Source organism: Pongo pygmaeus, chromosome 16, assembly GCF_028885625.2.
Source record: "Pongo pygmaeus isolate AG05252 chromosome 16, NHGRI_mPonPyg2-v2.0_pri, whole genome shotgun sequence".
Lineage (NCBI taxonomy): Eukaryota > Metazoa > Chordata > Mammalia > Primates > Hominidae > Pongo > Pongo pygmaeus.
In genome coordinates, this window is record NC_072389.2 from 76,678,861 (window position 1) to 76,697,701 (window position 18,841).

Here is an 18,841-nt window from a genome sequence, read left to right on the forward strand (position 1 = left end):
GTGTGTTTGGTTTAGAAGCGAGTGGTCTTGCAGCCAAGGGCATGGGCGTTGAGCCCCAGCTTTGTCACTAACTTGTTTGACGTCCAGCAATCCATTTCCATCTCTGGGGCACTAATTCTTAATTCCTACTGGAGTGGTCACAGGAGGCCTAGTGGACAGTTAGGACTCTTACCACCACCCAGCAGTAATGAAGCCATGCATCCCTCTGAGCCTCCCTGCTGTGGTACCAGCACAGGCCACAGGAGGCTCTCCTGCCCCTCCAAGCCAGGGACACGTCAGTGGGGACCTGGTGGGGAGCTGGAACTCCCACCTCTACCCAGAAGCAATGACGACTCCCCTTTCCCCCTCGGGTGTTACTGGAGGCCAAGTGGGGAACCTGGGCTTCTATTCCCATGTGGCCATCATGATGGGGGCCCGCTTCCTTGCTGGAGCAGTGGCAGAAGAAGCCAGGGAAAAGGGAAGGTTTAAATAAGATCTAGCACCTCATACCATAATACCTAAAATGTCCAGGTTTCAATGGAAAATCACTCATCACACTGAGAACCAGGAAGATCTCACACTGAATGAAAAAGACAGTTAATACCAGCACTGAGTTGACAGAGATTTGGGAATATCTCACAAAGACTTTGACGTAGCCATCATAAAAATGCCTCAAGGATCAATTATGACCACGCCTGAGGCAAATAAAGAAAATATAAATGAGAAGTCTCAGCAAAGAAATAGAAGAATCAAATAGAAATTTTATTTTATTTTCAAAAAATTGTAAAACATTTTATTGTAGATTGACAATTTATAACTGCATTATATTATGGGGTACAAAGTGATGCTATGATTTATGAATACAATGTGGAATAATGAAATCAACCTAACATATTCCTCACCTCAAATACTTATCATTTTTTGTAGTGAGAATATCTGAAATTTACTCTTAGGAAGTTTGAAATGTACAAAATACTGCTATTAACTATTTTCACTGCACTATGCAATAGATCTCAAAAAAGGCTTATTCCTCCTGTCTGAGTCTCTCTACCCTTTAACCATAACCTCACCATTCCCCCCACCCTCCAGCCTCTGTAACTACCATTCTACTCTTTGCTTCTGTGAGTTTGATGTTTTAGATTCCACATATAAGTAAAAACGTGGTATTTGTCTTTCTGTGCCTGGCTTATTTCATTTAGCTTAATGTCCTGCAGGTTCATCCATGTTGTAGCATGTAGGATTTTCTTCCTTTTTAAGGTTGAATAATGTCCCATCATATGCATAGGTATACCATGTTCATCTGTTGATGGACACATAGATTGATTCCATAACTTGGCTATTGTGAATAGTGCTGCATTGAACATGGGAGTGCAGATCTCTCTTGACAAACTGTTTTCAAATCTTTTGGGTAAATACCCAGAAGTGGGATTCCTAGATCATATGGTAATTCTATTTTTAGTTTTTTTGAGGAAGCTCTATATAATTTTCCATAATGGCTGTACTAATTTACATTCCCACCAATAGTATGCAGGATTTTCTTTTTCTCCACATACTCCCCAACACTTGATTTATTTTGTCTTTTTGATAATAGCCGTTCTGACAGGTGTGAGATGATATCTCACTGTGGTTTTAATTTGCATTTCCCTAAAGGTTAGCGATGTTGAGGATCTTTTGATATACCTGTGAGCTGTTTGTATATCTTTGTTTGAGAAATGTCTATTCAGGTCCTCTGCCCATCCTTTAATTGGGTTTTTTATTTTCTTACTGTTGAGTTGTTTGAGTTCCTTATATATTTTGGATATTAACCCCTTATTGGATGTTTGGCTTTCAGATATTTTCTCCCATTCTGTGGGTTGTCTCTTTACACTATTAGTTGTTTTCTTTGCTGTGCAGAAGCTTTTTAGTTTCATGTAACCCCATTTGTCTATTTTTGCCTGCACTTTTGGGGTTAAATACAAAAAATTATTCCAGGCCAGCATCTTGTAGTATTTCTCCTATGTTTTCTTCTAGTAATTTTACAGTTTCTAGCGTTACATTTAAGTCTTTAATCCCAAATGGAAATTTTAGAATGGAAAAATATAATAACAAAAATAAAACTTCACTGATGGGTTAAACAGCAGAATGGAGATGACAGGAAAGAATCAGTGGATTGGAAGATGTAACGATAGAAATTACCCAACCTGAGCAACAGATATAAAAATAGACTGGGAAAGAAGAAAAAAAAAAAAAGAATAGAGTCTCAGGGACCTGTAAGACTATAACATGTAATCCCAGCACTTTGGGAGGCCAAGGTGGGTAGATCACCTGAGGTCAGGAGTTTGAGACCAGCCTGGCCAACATGGTGAAATCCCATCTCTACTAAAAATAGAAAAATCAGCTGGGCGTGGTGGAAGGCTTGGAAGGCTAAGGCAGGAGAATCACTTGAACTCGGGAGGCAGAGGTTGCCATGAGCCAAGATCACGCCACTGCACTCCAGCCTGGGTGACACAGTGAGACTGCCTCAAAAAAAAAGGCTATAACAAAAGATCTAACATTTTTGTCTTTGAAGACAAAGGAGGAGGAAAAAGAGAGTGGGATGAAAAACTACTCAATGAAATACTGGTTGAAAACTTCCCAAATTGAGCATAAGACTCAAACTTAGAGATTCAAGAAGTTGAGCAAACCCTTAATAGAAAGAAAGTTATACCAAGACATATCATAGTCAAACTTTTGAAAACAAATTTGAAAAAGAAGAATAAAGGAGGGGGAATGAGTGTTCCTGGTTTTAACACATACATAGCTATAACAATGAAGAGAGTGTTGTATTGGTGAGGGAAAGTCACATAGATTAGTGGAATACTATAGACAACCTGGAAATACACCCATCTGACTTTTGACAAAGGTGCATAGGGAAATCAGAGAACATTAATTGCAATTATCTGGATGATGGTTTAGATGAGGCTGGTGGAGGATGGCATGGAGAAGAAAGTACATGAGAGATAGTACAAAGGAAGAATTGAGAGTTGGCAAGAGACTGGGCCCAAGGCACACAGGAGAGAGTATCTCAGAGGCCCAGACAAGCTTTGAGAGTCATTTCCTGGAAGGACGGTGATGCCACCGCTGAAGAAGGAGGGCTTGGCATGAGCTGGTGATGGCTCCTTTTATTCACCTTGGGCCATTAGCAGCAGGAGGAAGCTCGAAGTACAGGGAAGCAGCCTGAATGAGCGTGCAGGTCTTGAGGTGTTGAGTTTTTGAGACCTTAGCATGAAATAATAAAGAGGTTGGAGTGTAAGAGTATTTCTCCAGAGTACACAGTTTGATAGTGAGGATTGGTTATTGTTGACATTTTTCTAGTTCTGGTTTGAGTCATAGGGAGAGCCAACAAGGAAGACAGAAGAGACAGGAAGAGAGCAGGTTTGTAGGGCATCATAGCCATTGATGACAAAGTTCAAGAAAAAGGGGATAGTGACAGCCTATTCTTTCTAAACCTAAATGTCCTATATTGTCCTTCTTGACCTCTGGGTGACCCTCGACCTCCAAGGATGTGCCTCTCTTGGTTTCCTTGAAAACATTTTCTAACTTATGTGATGACTGACTTTTTCACGTTGTCATAATCTTTTAATCACAGCACCTGATTTCAGCCTTACCTAATACTGGCCCATCACAGAATTGTGTCAAGGAAGTCAGACTAATTTGCTAGGTTTCTCCCTCCTTCTGTAAGGATAGACAGAGTTTTTTGGCATGCATTGCACAGTGGTGATTGCTACAAATCATTGACTAGATTTCTGTCGCTTAAAAAAATAATGACGTAACTCAAACGTTGACGCGCAAGCCTCAGGAGCAGGGCAGGATGAGGCAGATCTTTCCGTTGATATTCAGAAGCATCGAGGGCAGTGTGGTTGGTTGATTTATGGTGGCCGAGGCACACTGAGTTGGGATGCGTTCTGGATGGGCAAATGCGTGGGGGCACTGAGAAAACATCCTGGACTCAAGGGCGGAGCTGTTCCAGAGTGAATGGGGCAGAGCACAACCTCACACCCTACATCTTGCCTGGCAGGGGCCCAGGCTGCAGCCTGCGTGCTGTGTACTAGGTAAATGTGAACACAGGCAACTCTCCTGAAAAGGTACATTTGATGCAGTGTGTCAGGAGACTCAAGAGACAGTTTATTTTTATTTTTTTGAGACAGAGTCTTTCTCTGTTGACCAGGCTCGAGTGCAATGGCGCAGTCTCGGTTCATTGCAGCCTTGAGCTCTCGGGCTCAATGGATCCTCCCACCTCAGCCTCCTGAGTAGCTAAGACTACAGGCATGTGCCACCACACCCAGCTATTTTTTGTATTTTTTGTAGAGATGGAGTTTCGCATGTTGTCCAGGCTGGTCTCAAACTCCTGAGCTCAAGTAATTCTCAACCTTGGCCTCCCAAAGTGCTGGGATTACAGGCATGAACCACTGCGCCCGGTCCTGAGAGGCAGTTTAATTTAGTGCTAAGACAAGCCATGACTCCAACAATTAGGTGAGCTTGCATTCAAATCGTGCTGCTGCCACTTACTACTTGTGTGACTCTGAGTAGGCATATTGTTTTAATGCTTACAGCCTCAGTTTCCTTCTATGTAAAATGGGGATAGAAATAGCACCTGCTTCATAGGGTTGTCTTTAGAATTAATTAATGTTTAAAAAGCATTCAGCACGACCTGTCACATATTATACACCTAATAAATGTTATTTATTTTTGTTTTTTCGCTCTGTTGCCCAGGCTGGAGTGCAGTGGTGCGATCTCAGCTCGCTGCAAGCTCCGCCTCCCGGGTTCACGCCATTCTCCTGCCTCAGTCTCCCCAGTAGCTGGGACTACAGGCGCCTGCCACCATGCCCGGCTAATTTTTTGTATTTTTAGTAAAGACGGGGTTTCACCGTGTTAGCCAGGATGGTCTCGGTCTCCTGACCTCGTGATCTGCCCATCTCGGCCTCCCAAAGTGCTGGGATTACAGGCGTGAGCCACCGCGCCGGGCTTTTTTTTTTTTTTTTGAGACGAAGTCTGCACTGTCGCCCAGGCTGGAGCGCAGTGGCGCGATCTCGAGTCACTGCAACCTCCGCCTGCCGGGTTCACACCATTCTCCCTGCCTCAGCCTCCTTAGTCCCGCCTGGGACTACAGGCGCCCGCTACCATGCCCGTCTATTTTTTTGTATTTTTAGTAGAGACGGGGTTTCACCGTGTTAGCCAGGATGGTCTCAATCTCCTGACCTCGTGATCCGCCCGCCTTGGCCTCCCAAAGTGCTGGGATTACAGGTGTGAGCCACCGCGCCCGGCCAATAAATGTTAACTTTTAAAATCTTTAGTCCTAACTTTGCCTCTAAGTAGCTGTGATACCTTGTACCAGTCATATGGTTTCTTTACCTATTAGTTTATTCATCTTTGAATCATGATGACAGAATAATGACATTGGGGAGTTGGATTAGAATTGCCCAGTTTTTTTGTATTTAGGTTTGGTTTGGGATGAGATGTCCAGCAGAAAATCACATTGGAAATAATTGATTGATTTAAAGACACTAAGTAAAAATGTATTTATTTAATAATTATAAATAAAATTAGAAGATAAAAAGCAAACAAAAACAAGGTCCTAACTTGACAAAATAAGGGCTAACAATCTTAATGAAGAAAGAGCTCTTAAAAATCATTTCAAAACATGGCTGGGTGAGGTGGCTCACCGAGCGAGTCTCACAGAGCGAGACTCCATCTGAAAAAAACAAAACAAAAAAACAAAAAAAAACAACATTTCAAAACATTATGAGCCCTACAGAAAAATGGGCAAATAAGGTTGTAAAAAATTCACAGAAGAGACAGTATACATGACTAATAGAAATGAAAATCGATTCCAACTTTACCAATAATCGAAGGAGTACATGTTAAAATGACTTTTACCATTTTTTTTCCCTATTGTGACAAACACTGGCTAGTTTTTCACCAGAAGATTTCCTCCTGGGAACAGAGATAGACTGTGTTTCCTACACTCCTTTGCAGACAGGTATACTGCCATATGACTAAGCTGAGTAATGGAATATGAGTGGCAGTGATTTAAGCTACCTTAGTGAAGCTGCTAGCTCAGTCCTCTATGCTTTCTCTTTCCCCTTGTTTGTTCACGGAATGGAAAGAACCCAGGTGGAATTCCACCCGGACGTCCGATGGTGGAATCACTCGATGGAAAAAGGGTCCCTGGATGCCTGCATGACTGTGTGAAGTAGAATGTTTCTGACAACCTGCATCAGATAGTGACTTGAGCAAAAATCCTTTTACTATGTTAAGCCTTTCACATTTTGAGGGGGTTTGTGGCAGAGTTACCCTACCCTAACTAATTACGTATCAAATTAGGAGAGATTTCAATCATAGCATTATTGGCAAATGTGTTTATTTCATCCACTACATGTGAGATTCTAGGTTGATACAATTGTTTTTGAAAATAATTCATTGTGAAGGAGCTTAGTCATACCTTTTGGCTTAATGATTTCATTTTTTAGGAATTTATCCTAAGGAACAAGGAAAAGTAGCAAATAAGGAATTTTATACAATGATGTTCATCATATTTTCCAACAATAAGGGAACATTATTAGGTGTGTTATCAGACATTCATAGGGTGGACTATTTTGCAGTGATTAGAAGTGATTTTGAATATTACTAATGAGATGCTTATGAGGTAAGGTAAAAATAGAATACAAAACTACGTGTGTGATTTTGTTTTGTAGAAATAGTATATGTAAAATATGCAGATGATATGTATAAGCATTATGCATAGAAAAAATAAACAAGAACAAAAGATTTAATGGTGAGTAACTTGGATTATTAGGTAATACAATTACAATTACAATGAGTAATTTTGGCTTTCCTCTTTATATTTTTCTGTAGTTTCAAACTTTCCTAATAAACAGATTTCCTTACTAAATAAATTTTATAGACAGATTTTTTTCCAAAAGAATACCTCATTGGCTGTGTTCCACTCAGCCCTGAATCCTCACCTTGTGAATGAATGTGGTATTTACTGTGTTTATTCTTTTAGTGTTAGTGCACTTGTTACGCCTTCCTTCCCCAACACACATGTGTGTGTGTATGTGTGTTCGCTCATGCATAGATATACACACGTGCTCACCAGAGTGGCAAGAGGCCATTTGTAGGCAGCAGAACTGAGACCTTGTATTGGAAAGCAGGGAGGAAGGCCTGAGCCCCCAGCTGCCTTTTCCTCCCCTGGCCACCTGCTTTTGGCCAAGGCAGCTGGAGAATATTGGTTTTTGGAATGAGATGGGTCATCATCTCGGAGAAAGGGCAGCACATCAGAAAAGCTGCAGCTCCCATGCAGAGCTCAGCCGTGGTAGTCTGATGTTTTTTCCTTTGGTAGCTACGACCCAGGGATTATAAACTGCTCTTGGCAGCAGATGCTGGGAAGAGGTTGAGTCTGAGAGTGGAGGAAGGCTGGAGTGTGTCTAGGTGTCTTTGATTCCTAGGTAGGGTGGCCTGCATCTCATCACGGCTGTTTATTTGGGTGTTGTAGTCTTTAGGAGTAGGGTGGAGAATATCATGTTAATTTCAGAAACAGTTAGCAGAAGAATGGAGTGGCTGTTTGGATCCTGGGCTGGGCAGTGGTGCCTCAGACAGGCAGCACAATCCTGCATGGAAGAGAAAGCCCCCACCTGAGTTTGAATGGAAGGCCTTTCTGTCATCGGGAACACCTGCTGCACCCCAGGTGCTATTCTAGACACCAGAAATATAACAAATAAGTCTGAGGAAGAGGTCCTGTGTTGTGAGGGAGGAAAGACAAGCACAAATCATAATGATATGCTTTGACAATCCCTAGTTCTGCATCTGAGACTTGCACAGAAGCAAAGACATTTAACCAGGTTAATCAAGTGCTGTAAATCAAGCAATGAAGTCAGTCATATCTAGGGAAGAAAAGCGCTCTTACTCCAAGGGTTTTCCCCACTTTGATCTGCAGTATCATGTCATCTGAAATTGAAAAAGCAACTTTATACAGAAGCAGGAACAAATGGCTCATTTATTTTAAGTATCTTGCCCGCCTGATATTTCTGCCCTTGAATATTTTCTTTAGTTACCTGGGAAACGTTTTTTAGGACTGAAAACAGATATAAACCACACCACTGTTAATGACCATGAAAATGATGCAATTTGCATTGAAATCCTTAACTGATCTGTGCTGATTACCTAATTTCTCCAGGTGAGGACGGAGAAGCACGGTGTTTTCCTTAATGAGTAACAAAACCCACTGTAATGTGTTTGCTTGAAAGCTGCCAGGGAGTTTTAATAGGTCTTCTCAAGGTTTAGTCCTAATCCAGATTCTGTGGGTTTTCACGCTGCTCTGGGCAAGCCAGCCAGTCTGCAGTGTGGGGGTTCCATGGGAAGAAATGAGTTCTGCAGCTGAGTTTGGATATGACAGGAACGAAAAGGACAGCCTCTGTGAGGTGGTAGGAGAAAGGACTGTGAGCCAAGGACATGTTGGGGGAACATTCCTCTGGCTGTCCTCATAGGCAGGGAGCAGCTGGAAATGTGACCGGGCCTGGGGCTCCAAGGTCAGCGTCCCTGAATACCTCTGGCCTGGGGCAGGATTTCCTGAAAGGGCTGTGACGATTGATGACCGCCACCAGAGAGCTCGGGAGGGTGGGACCTCCACAGAGGCAGCGTGCATCTGCAGTGGGTTAGCGCCTTCAGCGCCTTCATTCTCTTCCTAGGGCAGTCTAGACATTGGCTGAACATTGGCAAAAGCAGGGAGAGAGAAATCACATGGAGGCCCTGCTTTCTAAGAGGGAAAAGTCTATAAGAAACTCATGCCGTTCATTCTTCACCCATTCACCCATTCATTCGTTCATCCATTCATTCGTCCCACTGTGATTGCATGCCCGCCGTGTGTCGGCAGCATGTCTAATGGAAGGGCATTTGTAAAGAGGACTAAAAGAGTCTACCTTTAAGAAGCTTCCCATCCAGTGAGGGACAAGTGTAAACAGGTATGTCTAGTCTATTAAGGGAGATGATCTCCTCTCTTTCAACTTCTAGACTCTGTCCTGTGCCTGCCATTGTCAGCTAGCAAGTCTGCCCACCATATTGTTTATGAGGATGATTTAAAGCCTATGCCTCCCTCCGTTTTTCCCGCTTGCTGTGGATAATTGCCATTTATTCAGGGGGTACCTTGAAGAAATAAGAGCATCCCTTTTTCTGCCTCTTGCTTTTGGGCCATTCTTCTTGGCAGCCTTCTCCAGCCAAAGCTCTTTCTCCAATGTACTGAGTTTTCTCAGGTGGGGGTGGAGGGGACACTCCGCACATCTTGTCCTGGGCCTGCCCCCACCTCCATGCATTGTGGGACAGCCTCCTCCCAATAACTTCCTTGGCTTCCACCTCCACGCTTGCCCCTTCTCCTCCTCCCTTGTTGTCTTCGAGGGCCTTATTGGATCCCGGGTCCTGTCCTCTGTCATTCACACTGGGCTCTTTCTCCAGTAGGGGGTTTGTTCATTCCCCAAACACACAAGTCCCTTGGTTTTTTGTTTTAGTTTAGTTTAGTGGTTTTTTTTTAGACTCCAGAAGCTTTCCTGTCCACTCAACCAATCATCTTTCCCCAAACCCCGTTACTTATCCAGGTGCTGGTTCCCTGTGCCTGAGCTACCCTAGACCCGCTGTGTGGCCTCGGTTTGCTGTGAGGGTTGTATAGCATGACTTACATCCCATCTCAGGTGGGACGATCCAGTAAAAGCCAATTCCCGACTCTTTTCTCGTCATGCAAGAAAAAAGTGGTTTGGAACTGCCCTGACGTCGGGAGCCAACATCCTGGTGCTTTTATCCACCACCACCTAGAATGTCAGACTGGGGACAGTAGGGGCACTGCAAACAGATGGTCAAGGTTGCGTGAGGAGAGTTTGCGTAAATGTCAGCAGGACAGGAGAGCATGTTGGTGATGTTGGTACAGACAGGACAAGGCTCCAGTGGTGGAGGCTCCTGTCTTGCCCTGTTGGGACACTCAGAGGCAGCTTTCCTAGGCAGGTTCTGAGAACTTGTCCTCACCGCATGTGACTGGGTACTGGATTTGGGGTCTGGAGCTACTTCCTTCTAGCATCTCTGGTCCTCATTCCTTGCCAGTGAGTCACTTCCCCTCCCCAGGGATGAGTACTTTTGTTTGGGTAGTTGCTTTCGGCTGTGGGAGTTCCAGAGGACAGCGTGTGTAGGAGGGAGGTAGGGAAGGAGGTGGAACTGGCGCCTGCAGTGGGGCCTTCCTGAACCCCGACTTGACAGACTGAGCAGATCCTTGTCTTCTGAGGCATGGGTTCCTCCAGAAGGGGGTCCTCCAGGAGTTCTGGTCAGGCTCTGAGGAGAAGGAGAAGGAAAGATACTCAGAGGTGGGCTTGTGTGTAAGGGGCGGCAGAATGGTGTCATAGTTCAGGCAGCATGGCATCGTTTCGGCTCAGGGTATCCTTTTCCACCCTTAGTTTGATGATCCTGGCCCTCTGTCTGACCCCGCTGTCCTGAGCCTTGGGCCTGCTGCCGCCTCCTCCTGGTGTGTGGGGACGGCCACTTTGGCCTGAACCAAATCAGGTAACTCATTCAACCTTCCTTTAGGATCTTTGTGGAAGGGAGAGAAGGTGGGGCCTCCATCCCCCAAGGAGCATATGTTCTAACAGAAACTAGATTGTTAGATTTTTTGTTCACTGTCAAGAAAGGTTATAAATCAACAGGAGCAAACCTCAAAAGGCGGATGGAGCTCCGCAGACAGCACGTGTGTTCAGCACTCTCGGTGCACCCTTGCCAGACGGATATTTGGGAACCCTCACTCTTTCTAGGTCCCTCCCTGCTCCACAACCTACAATGGCTCTTTCTTGCCCATCTTGTCAACATTGGCCTGGCGCCATCTTTCAGGGCCTGAGATAACGTTTGGCTTTGCCTTGGCTTCTAGGTTTAATTCCCCACAATCACAGTTCTAGTCCCCCGCTGCCCTCTGGTCTTCCAGAATGAGGACTTTTAAACTTTTCTGGCTGGGAATCCACAGTAAGAAATACCCTTATTATGCGTGATGAATGCAGGTATTTTTTTTCTCTTATCTTTCATTCTTTTTTACTTATTAAAAAATGCTATTCGTTCCCAAGAAATTAATTTCATGGCAGACTCATGAGTGGTGACCCCCAGTTTGAAAAGCAGGGCTGATTTAACACAATGCTAATCACGGAAGCTCAAGTGAGAGCCAAGGAGAATGGCAGAGCTGGAAACTGCCAGTGCAAGCTCATCAGCCATATCCTGAGGGAGAAGTGACCAATCAAATCTGATAAGAAGTTGATCCAAAAACATACTAGAGCAGTGGCCTCCAATAATTTTTTCTGATTGCACTGATTATAACAATTTTTACATCAGTAAAAAAATAAGCATACAGCTTCAATATATGTCTGGTTATTTGTTTTGTTACTATCAGCAGTAAGGTTGCAAATCAATTTTCAAAGGTTTTGATAATTTCAGATGTTTTTCCGGTTGACATCTCATCAGATCTGTTCAGGCAGTCTCCCCACTCTGGGGACGACTACTCTCCCCCAAACCTTCTTCATTCCATATTGCCCTTCCTTTCCTGACACAACCACTGTGTCAGTCTATTCTCGTACTGCTATAAAGATCTACCCAAGACTGGGTCATTTATAAATAAAGGAGATTTAATTGACTCATAGTTCTGCATGGCTGGGGAGGCCTCAGGAAACTTACAATCATGGTGGAAGGGGAAGCAGGCACATCTTACATGGTGGCAGGTGAGAACAAGCAAGAGCAGGGAAAACTACCTTATAAAACCATCAGATCTTGTGGGCACTCGCTCCCTATCACAAGAACAGCATGGGGGAAATTGCCCCCATGATCCACTCACTTCCCACCTCGTCCCTTCCTTGACATGTGGGGATTATGGGGATTACAGTTAGAGATGAGATTTGGGTGGAGACACAGAACCAAACCATGTCAACCATAAAATCTCCATTTGCTCACTCTGTCCCCCAGAAATCTGGAGGGAGTTGTCTTTGACACCTCTCTTTCTCTTGTCACCTCAACCATTCACTTACTATGTTCTAGGGACTTGACTGCCCAGTAGACAGTCAGCTCTTCCCACCTTCTCCTGCCACGTTGCTTCCTTTTTCCTCCCACTCCTCACAAGAGCCTCCCTCTCCCTGGGATGCTTCCTTTCCCCCCTCCACAAGGCCAACTCCTACTCACCCCTCAAGCCCCCACGTAGAGGCCACTGCCTCAGAGGGATCTTCTTTGATCACTGCCCAGGGCACTTTCTGAGGCACCTTGGACTTTCATGGCTCTTACTGCAATTTTATTTTTCTACTTATTTATGATTTAGTTTGTTTAAAGAGTGTAGTTCTCCAGCATCGAGGCTGTAATTTCTTGATGTGTGTGTGTGTGAGTGTGTGTGTGTGTTTGTGTTCAGCACTCAGGCCATACAGTCTAGATAAATATCTGATATAACAACACTATGAGGTAGTTACAAACAGTATCCCTCCCCTCCCCGTTTTACAGATGAAGAAAGGTTAATTGCCAAAGGTCAGCTAGTTAATAAATGTGAATGCTAGCCTCACACCCATTTCTTTCCAATTACAGTGTGCACACTTACCAACAATTCTAGATAGTTCATTTATTATCTCATTAGGCTAAGGCTTGAATTTAAGTCCCATCTACCTTGCTTATGCCAGACCATCCCTCTACAGCGATTCTCCTTGTGCTAGTTTGAGTTGTACTTAGGGTCTGAATGAACAGTTTACCCTGTGTTGTTCTGGATAATAACACCATCATTTTCCCCATGGTTCATCCCCCAGACCATTCCCACAGCACTGGAGAGGACCTGAGCCTACCACCTATTGAGTAAATAATTACTGATTAGTTGATGGTTATCAGGGACTTGGCAAAGACTTCATTTGACTTCCAAGTTAAATCCCCTGACTTGGTGCAGACCTGTTCTGCAGCCAAGAGCAAGAAGACCGCACCTCTGATTCAAAGGCATTTTAACTGTTCCAATTTGCACTTGTTGGCCTTCTTCCTGGTGGATCTCAGTGTAATTTCTGACTGAGAGCCAAGAATTTGAGGGTCTTCAATACCAGGAGTAATTTCATGAGTTGCTGATGGCTAATTAGGGGTGATTACAGTTAAGAGGCTTTACTTTCTTAATAACCTGCAGAAAGGGCCTGTGGTAACTTAAAATCTTGATTCCTTTTCCCCTGAGAATGGAATTGTCTGGTTCTCATGACTATCTTTTCGTAAATCCTTGTCCTTTATTTTCCCACCCACCTTTTCTGGTGAAAATGAAGTCTGAAGTCTCTGGAAGAAACAAGAAAATAATGATCTTAGAGAACTCCACCTTTATTAGAAAGGATCCCTGGCCCACCTTGGAACCTTGCTTCATTTGTCTTTCCCTTCAGGGAGTTGCAGCAGGAAAGGAGACTGGGCCATGTTCTGTTTTATTCTCAAGTTTTACTACATTGCAACCAACCCGCCCATCCTGGGCTTTCTGATGCTATTTATAACTTGCCTTTGAAACTATTGGCTCGCTTGACAATTTTTAGAAATTTTGTTTAGTGAGGGCTTCTGAATGAAGTAGTATTTATGGGCGAGAGATTTTACCTCCCTGTTTTCACTGTGACAATGTACTTTAAGTGTTGTTTGACCTCTTCTTGCATCACTGTATTAGTTCATTTTGCGTTGCTATAAAGGAATGCTTAAGACTGGGTAATTTATAGAAAGGTTTATTTGGCTCCCAGTTCTGGAGGCTGTACAAGAAGCATGGTGCTGGCTGGCATCTGCTTCTGGTGAGGACCTCAGGAAGCTTTCAATCATGGTGGAGGAGGAAGGGCAGCCAGTGTGTCACATGGCAAGAGAGGGAGCGAGAGAGAAGGGAAGAGGTGCCAGACTCTTTTTAGGCTCTTTTTAACAATCAGATCTCACCCTAACTAATAGAGCGTGAACTCACTCATTACCACAAGGAGGGCATCAGGGCATTCATGAGGGACCCACCCGCATGACCAGACACCTCCAATGGACCCCACCTCCAATACTGGGAATCAGTTTTCGGCATGAGATTGGAAGAGGACGAGTATCCAAACTCTCAGTATCATCAGAGCAACCATTTACTGAGGGTGACCCTGCCCCAGCCACAGTCTAAGCATGTCACATGCGTTCCCTCGTTTAATCTTTACAACAACCTGCAGGAGTTCTTTAGACAGTATTTTTAAAATAAGTTTTATTGAGATATAATTTATTTCCCATACGTTTCACAATTTCATGTACAATTCAGTGGTTTTTAGTATATTCACAGGGTTGTACAACCATCACCACAATCTAATTTTAGAACACATTTATTACTCCAGGAAGAAACACTGTACCCTCCCATGAACTCCTCCCAACCCCCAATCCCTGGCAACCAACAAATCTACTTTCTGTCTCTATGGATTTGCCTATTCTGGGCATTACCTATAAATGGAATCATATAATGCATGCTATTTTTGTATCTGACTGTTTTCACTTAATATAATGTTTTCAAGGTACATCCCCATTGTAGCATGTATGAGTACTTTATTTCTTTTTGTTGTTAGGCAATATTTTTACTCAACTTGCACCATTAGGGAAACCAAGACACATGAATGTGACATGACATCTATGGTCAAATAGCCTGTAATAGATGGGGCTGGATTTCCAGCACAAGTGTGCCTAGCACCAGCTCCCCTGTTAGCTCAGAGTCTGAGGTGATCGTTCTGATAGTAATTTACTGAACATCTTCTGTGGGTCAGGCACTGTGCTGGTTGTCTTATAAACTTGTTACCTCATGTTCATATATAATCAGATTTCAGTTGGGAAATCCTGGTAACCATTACTGGGCACTTTTGTTTTAGTATCTTCCATTTGCTCATTTCTGGTTTTGTTGACCGAGTTACACTTCTAGAATCTTCCTAAGTAAATGTTGCTAAAAATAACATTGTTCATTTCTGTAGGACTTGAACGCAACTCCCAATTGCAGAAAATTGGCAACGTCTCTGAAGAGCCCTTGCTTTTGCCTGGACCCCCAGCATCATGGTTTCCCATTTCATGGGGTCTCTCAGGTAAGTGAAGAACCTTTTTTTAAAAAAACAGAAGAATAAGAAATTTGATATTTGCACTTTACTATGTAGTTTCTTAAAGTAAGTGATCTTAAGGGTCTGCAGCTGACTGACATTTTTGATATAATACGTCCACATGTGTAAAAATTTGCTATTCAGAAGGGCCTCCAAGGCCTTGAGAGCTGTGTGCTGTGCTGAGTGGCTTGGGGTCGAAGTCAATCTACTATCTTCTAGGAGACCTTCTCTAGGCTTCAGGAACATTTTTTTAGGCTGGATGCAGTGGCTCACACCTGTAATCCCGGCATTTTGGGAGGCTGAGGCAGGCAGATCACCTGAGGTCTGGAGTTCGAGACCATTCTGGCCAATGTGGTGAAACCCCATCTCTGTTAAAAATATAAAATTAGCTGGGCATGGCGGCAGGCACCTGTAATACCAGCTACTGGAGAGGCTGAGGCAGGAGAGTCACTTGAACCCTGGAGGTGGGGTCAGATCAATGTATATTTACCATGGTTGCATAATACAATTTTCTAAAGAACTTGAAAAAATTGTTCTCTGGTTGCAATGCCATAGATTTTGACTGAATCTGGTATTTTAAAATGGTGCTCTCTTTTGTCCCTTATGTGCAAAACATTTTTGACTTTCACCTACATTTTAAAATTTAATCTTTATATCAACCACGCGTGGCAAGTTGAGTAAGTACTATTATCCCTTTTGTGTAGATCAGAAAAGCAATGCTCAGAGAGCTTACATCATGGCTGTCACCTTCCTTTATGTGCAGAGTTGGAATAAGGGCTCAGGGCATTGCAACTGTAGTCCATGTTATCGAGGTTGTTTTTAAACTTTTTAAAAAGGCTGACAGAGCCTTTTAAAAATTCTTCAATCAAAATCCTATGCAAAATCTCAATATATAAAATAGACAATTACAGTATTTTATTAATATAAATTTACTTTATAAATTTAAATTTATAATATTTGTACATTATGAGATCAATGCATTAATTTTGATAAATAGCAACATTTGAAATCAGGATTTATGGTTGGCAGCTTAAATATCTGCCCTAGCATCTAGTTTACTTTGCGGCTGTTTTAGCTGCGTAGCATTAAGAAAATCCTAACCCATACAGGTAAGTACTTGCAATTGGTAACAATTCTGTGATGAAGCTCATCTTACTATTTTAGGATACTATTTAAATAAATTGATTGAGAATCTGGAATGAGGGGAAGGAAGAACGTTTTGTTTCAAAGTTGAATCATTATGATATCTTGTAGTCTTTTTTTCCATCACTGTACATTATTCCCAAATGCCTAGAACTTATAACAGAAAGTGAAATGGTCTGTAATATATAACATATTACATATGATGGTGCCACAGGTGGTTGGCCAACCAGGGCTAGAGCATTTGCCAAGCAGATGCCCTTGGGCTAATGCCTGGCATTTAACTGAATACAGTGCATGTGTGTGAGCTTTAGTATGTAGTTGCTTGTATAATTTTACATGAGCAGACGTGTGCAGGCCTGCAATCCAAATACCCGCAGAGAACTACAAACCTCTTTATCAGTGACATATTCACATGCATGTCAGATATGGTCAGAAAAGAAAGAAAAACTTCATTCTGAAGGCTGTATGATATTGAGCCATGAGGAGGACAGCCCAAATTAATGTTTGGTGGTCTTTTCAGGATAGAAGTTGGCATCTAGTACAAATTAGCATGTGTGCTTTTTTAAAACTATAGTTTAAAAAAGAGTTTAAAAGATATTTCAAGACATGAAATATGCATCTAGTTTGTGGAAGTTCCAAAATACTGTTGTAAAACTATAGGGTAGTGAGAAATGCAGTTGGCCCACAGGGTCACTGTAGGACCACGGCATTTTAAGCACCAGGACGCCATGTAGGACAAAGAAGTGGAGGTCACAGTCGGTTATTGAACTGGTTCGAAAAGGGCAAGCAGATTATGAAAGGTAGGTTCACCATGTGCTAAGCTTGTATAAGTCTGGCTGTCATCAAAAAGGCCCCTAAAAGTACTTGAGGACCCTCAAAAATGTGGCCACCCAGGCTGCACAGGCAGGGAGTTTCTTGGGAGGAAATCCCTTTTGCAAAGTTTTTTCTTAATGTCTTGGATTTCTTTCTTTCTTTTTTTTTCTTTTTTTAAAAGAGATAGGATTTTGCTTATCACCCAGGCTGGAGTACAGTGGCACAATCATAGCTCACTGTAACCTTGAACTTCTGGGCTCAAGCGATCCTCCACCTCTGCCTCCCAAGTATGAATAGCTATGTCCTGGAATTTTAATTAATGCCCCTGCAAACAGCCTCCTGTAATGATCTGAGCAGGGTGTGTGGTATGGAGGTCATCTCCCTTTGCGGGAGGCCTGGGGAACTCACCTCTAAACTGTGCATTATTTCAAGGAAATTGCCCACAGAAGGGAAATTAGCAGGATGGGAGTAGTTGAAAGCTAGATGCTACCCTTGTGGTGGAGCTCTGGAAGCCTTGACAGGCCTCCAGCACGAGAGTCCTGCTGCAGGGATTGTTTGAACAGAGCTGCTTAGCAGGACATTTTGCCAAGAATTCTGCTGTCAATAATAGAGGAAGAAAATGTGAATTATGAGGACGGCTGATTCTTTAGGAGATCTCAGCTTGAGATTCCCATCAAACTCCCTTCTTCATAAACCAGGTGCACATCAACCATTTTGCATCCCTGTTTTTAGGGCCATGTAAATATATTTTTAAGAGAAAAAGAAGCAAAACTAGAGTGTCTTCTGTTTAAATGCTTTTCAGAATGTTATGGGGAAAAGGGCTATGGTTACTTGAAGAGTGAGAGGTCTTTGACAAAAGTGGTAGATGAGAAGCACACACACATGCACACACGTTAAGGGATTTTTAATATTTATCAAGGCAACTAAATGCATAAAGATCAATTGGAAAAGCTGGAGAATTTCTCTACCTAAAGAGAAAACAGGTTAAAATTAGGAATTAGCTGCCAAGAAAATCCCTGAAAGAACATTTAAGGGGAGTCACAACTCTGATACACAGAGATTCATTTAAAAATCCCTCCCCAATTTTTGCCAAGCCACAGAGAAACAGAAAACCAGCTTCCTCCTCATTGAAGGAGACAGAGAAGCCTTGGGCATTAACATCGCAAGAGTATCTCTGCCTTGCTCAGAGTATGTAGTAACAAAAAGAATCACAGTTAAACCTAGTAGCAGAAGAGGCACTAAGATTTTAACTCTCGATGGATCTGGTTGGGAATTATCAGTGAATCTTGGACAAGCTCTGGATGCCATGTAAAATTCAGGGCAATGAAAGTCCATGTGGACCAAAGGGTAGGCTAATCCTCATTAAGGAATATTTGTCATCTGTTAAAAATTAGAAAGGAAATGGCACTAAATGATACAGAATTATTTATGTTTCTTAAAGACTTGCTCCAAATTATGCAAGTTTTTTTTTGGATGCACAATTACATCTTTATTTGTTTGTTCAGTGAGTGATAGGAGGGAAACACAATTTTGTCCCTAGAACAGTACAATAAATGCTGATGGCTACCTGACCTGGCCAGCCAACAAAATCTCTGGAGCCAGTCTGCTTGACCAGGTGCTCTTCCTTTGTACTTCAAGGAGTGCTTTTGTATGGTTGACATATTTTATATTTCAAGTGAAAGCAAAGAGAAAAACAGAACCATCAAATGCCAAACAAGTAGTGAAATTGGCAGGAAATAAAATTGATTTTGGTGATTTTTATTTTGAACAGTAGTTTTTGAAGAATTACAGATGTAATGAGAGTGATTACAGAG

General features: G+C 42.8%; 1 protein-coding gene across 2 annotated transcripts in view; it reads left to right on the forward strand.

Annotated features, from left to right (window-relative positions):
• THSD4 (thrombospondin type 1 domain containing 4) overlaps positions 1-18,841 on the forward strand; it is a 681,844-nt gene that overhangs the window by 10,457 nt on the left and 652,546 nt on the right. For both annotated transcript variants that reach the window (XM_054451459.2, XM_063652717.1), the window contains exon 2: positions 14,952-15,059. In XM_054451459.2, coding sequence (XP_054307434.1) covers positions 15,031-15,059 — 29 coding nt within the window. In that variant the 5' untranslated portion in view covers positions 14,952-15,030. The remainder of the gene's footprint in view (positions 1-14,951; positions 15,060-18,841) is intronic.